Source organism: Parus major, unplaced genomic scaffold (genome assembly GCF_001522545.3).
Source record: "Parus major isolate Abel unplaced genomic scaffold, Parus_major1.1 Scaffold220, whole genome shotgun sequence".
Taxonomy (NCBI): domain Eukaryota; kingdom Metazoa; phylum Chordata; class Aves; order Passeriformes; family Paridae; genus Parus; species Parus major.
The window spans coordinates 1-1523 of NW_015379263.1; the positions used below are offsets into that span (position 1 = coordinate 1).

At 65.8% G+C, this 1523-nt stretch overlaps 1 protein-coding gene across 1 annotated transcript in view; it reads right to left on the bottom strand.

Annotated features, from left to right (window-relative positions):
* Positions 1 to 18: 18 nt before the first annotated feature.
* The window catches only part of BAZ2A (bromodomain adjacent to zinc finger domain 2A), an 18531-nt gene continuing 17026 nt past the window's right edge, over positions 19 to 1523 (bottom strand). The window contains exon 27 of the mRNA XM_033511443.1: positions 19 to 553. Coding sequence (XP_033367334.1) covers positions 385 to 553 — 169 coding nt within the window. The 3' untranslated portion in view covers positions 19 to 384. The remainder of the gene's footprint in view (positions 554 to 1523) is intronic.

Sequence of the window (1523 nt, forward strand, 5' to 3'; positions counted from 1 at the left end):
CACCTCTTTTTTTTTTTCTTTTTTTTTCCCTCTTCTTTTTGGCTTACACAAAATTTTGTGAGTTTGTGGTGCTGGGGGGGAAAAAAAAAACCCAAAAAACCCAAAAAAAAAAGGGGGATGGGGGGGGAACCGGGCGGGATTTTTGGGGAGGGGGTGGTCCTGGCAGCGGGAAGGGGCCGCACAAAGTGAGGAGGGGGTTTTGGGGGGGCCCGTTCACGCTGCCAGAGGTTTTTTTTTTTTTTGGGTGAGGAGGGGGTTTGGTGGGGGGCAAGAACCCCCCGTGTGGGATCAGCAGGCAGCGAGAGCAGCTCCAGAGGAGGCAGTTCGTGGGGAGACCCCCCCCCCCAAAGCCCCGGGGAGGGGGGGGCGGCAGCAGCCCCCCACTCACGGGTTCGGAGCGTGTTTTCCCTGATAAAATTCCTCCCACCGGCTCTGGAAGAACCGGCGCATGGCGTGGCCGGCGCGGCCCACGGCCGAGTCGTCCTCGTTGAAGGTCTGGCAGTTGTCGAACACCAAAAGGGCGTCGGCAGCGAACTCCGCCGAGCTCGAGTACCTGAGGTGGCACCCACGGGGTGGGTGGGGGGCGGCGGGACCCCCACGGGACCCCCACGGGACCCCCACGGGACCCCCACCAGCACCAAAGGAACCCCGTCCTGGGAGGGGATGGGATCCCCAGGAAAGACCCCCGTTCCAAGGAGAGACCCCTTGGAGGTCTCCCTTTGAGGGGTTCCCATTCCCAACAGAAATCTCCATCCCAAGGATGAACCCCCAATCCCTGGGAGGGGCCCCACAAGACCCTCAATTGTGGGGAAGGGACCTCATGTCCTGGAGAGACCCCAAACTTGGGCAGGGATCCCTGTCAGCACCCAAGAAACCTCATCCCTGATGGCCTTTGAGGGACTCCCAATCCCTGGGAGGGACCCCCATCCCCAGGAGGGACCTCCAGCCCCTGGCTATGCCCCCAGCCCCAGGAGGGACCCCAGCCCCAGAAAGAACCCCCAGCCCCAGAAGGGGACCCCAGTCCTAGAAAGAACCCCCAGCCCCAGGAGGGACCCCCAGCCCCAGAAGGGACCTGAGCCCCAGGAGGGGGACCCCAGCCCTAGAAAGGACCCCCAGCCCCTGGCTAGGCCCCCAGCCCCAGGAGGGACCCCAGCCCCAGAAGGGATCCCAGAAGGGACCCCAGCCCCAGGAGGGACCCCAGCCCCAGGAGGGACCCCAGAAGGGACCCCAGCCCCAGGAGGGACCCCAGCCCCAGCAGGGACCCCAGCCCCAGAAGAGACCCCAGGAGGGTCCCCAGCCCCTGAATGGACCCCAGCCCCAGGAGAGGACCCCAGCTCCAAGACCAGACCCCCAGCCCCAGGAGGGGACCCCAGGAGGGACCCCAGCCCCAGAAGGGACCCCAGCCCCAGGAGAGGACCCCCAGCCCCAGGAGGGACCCCAGGAGGGACCCCAGCCCCAGGAGGGACCCCAGCCCCAGGAGAGGACCCCCAGCCCCAGGAGAGACCCCAGAAGGGACCCCAGCC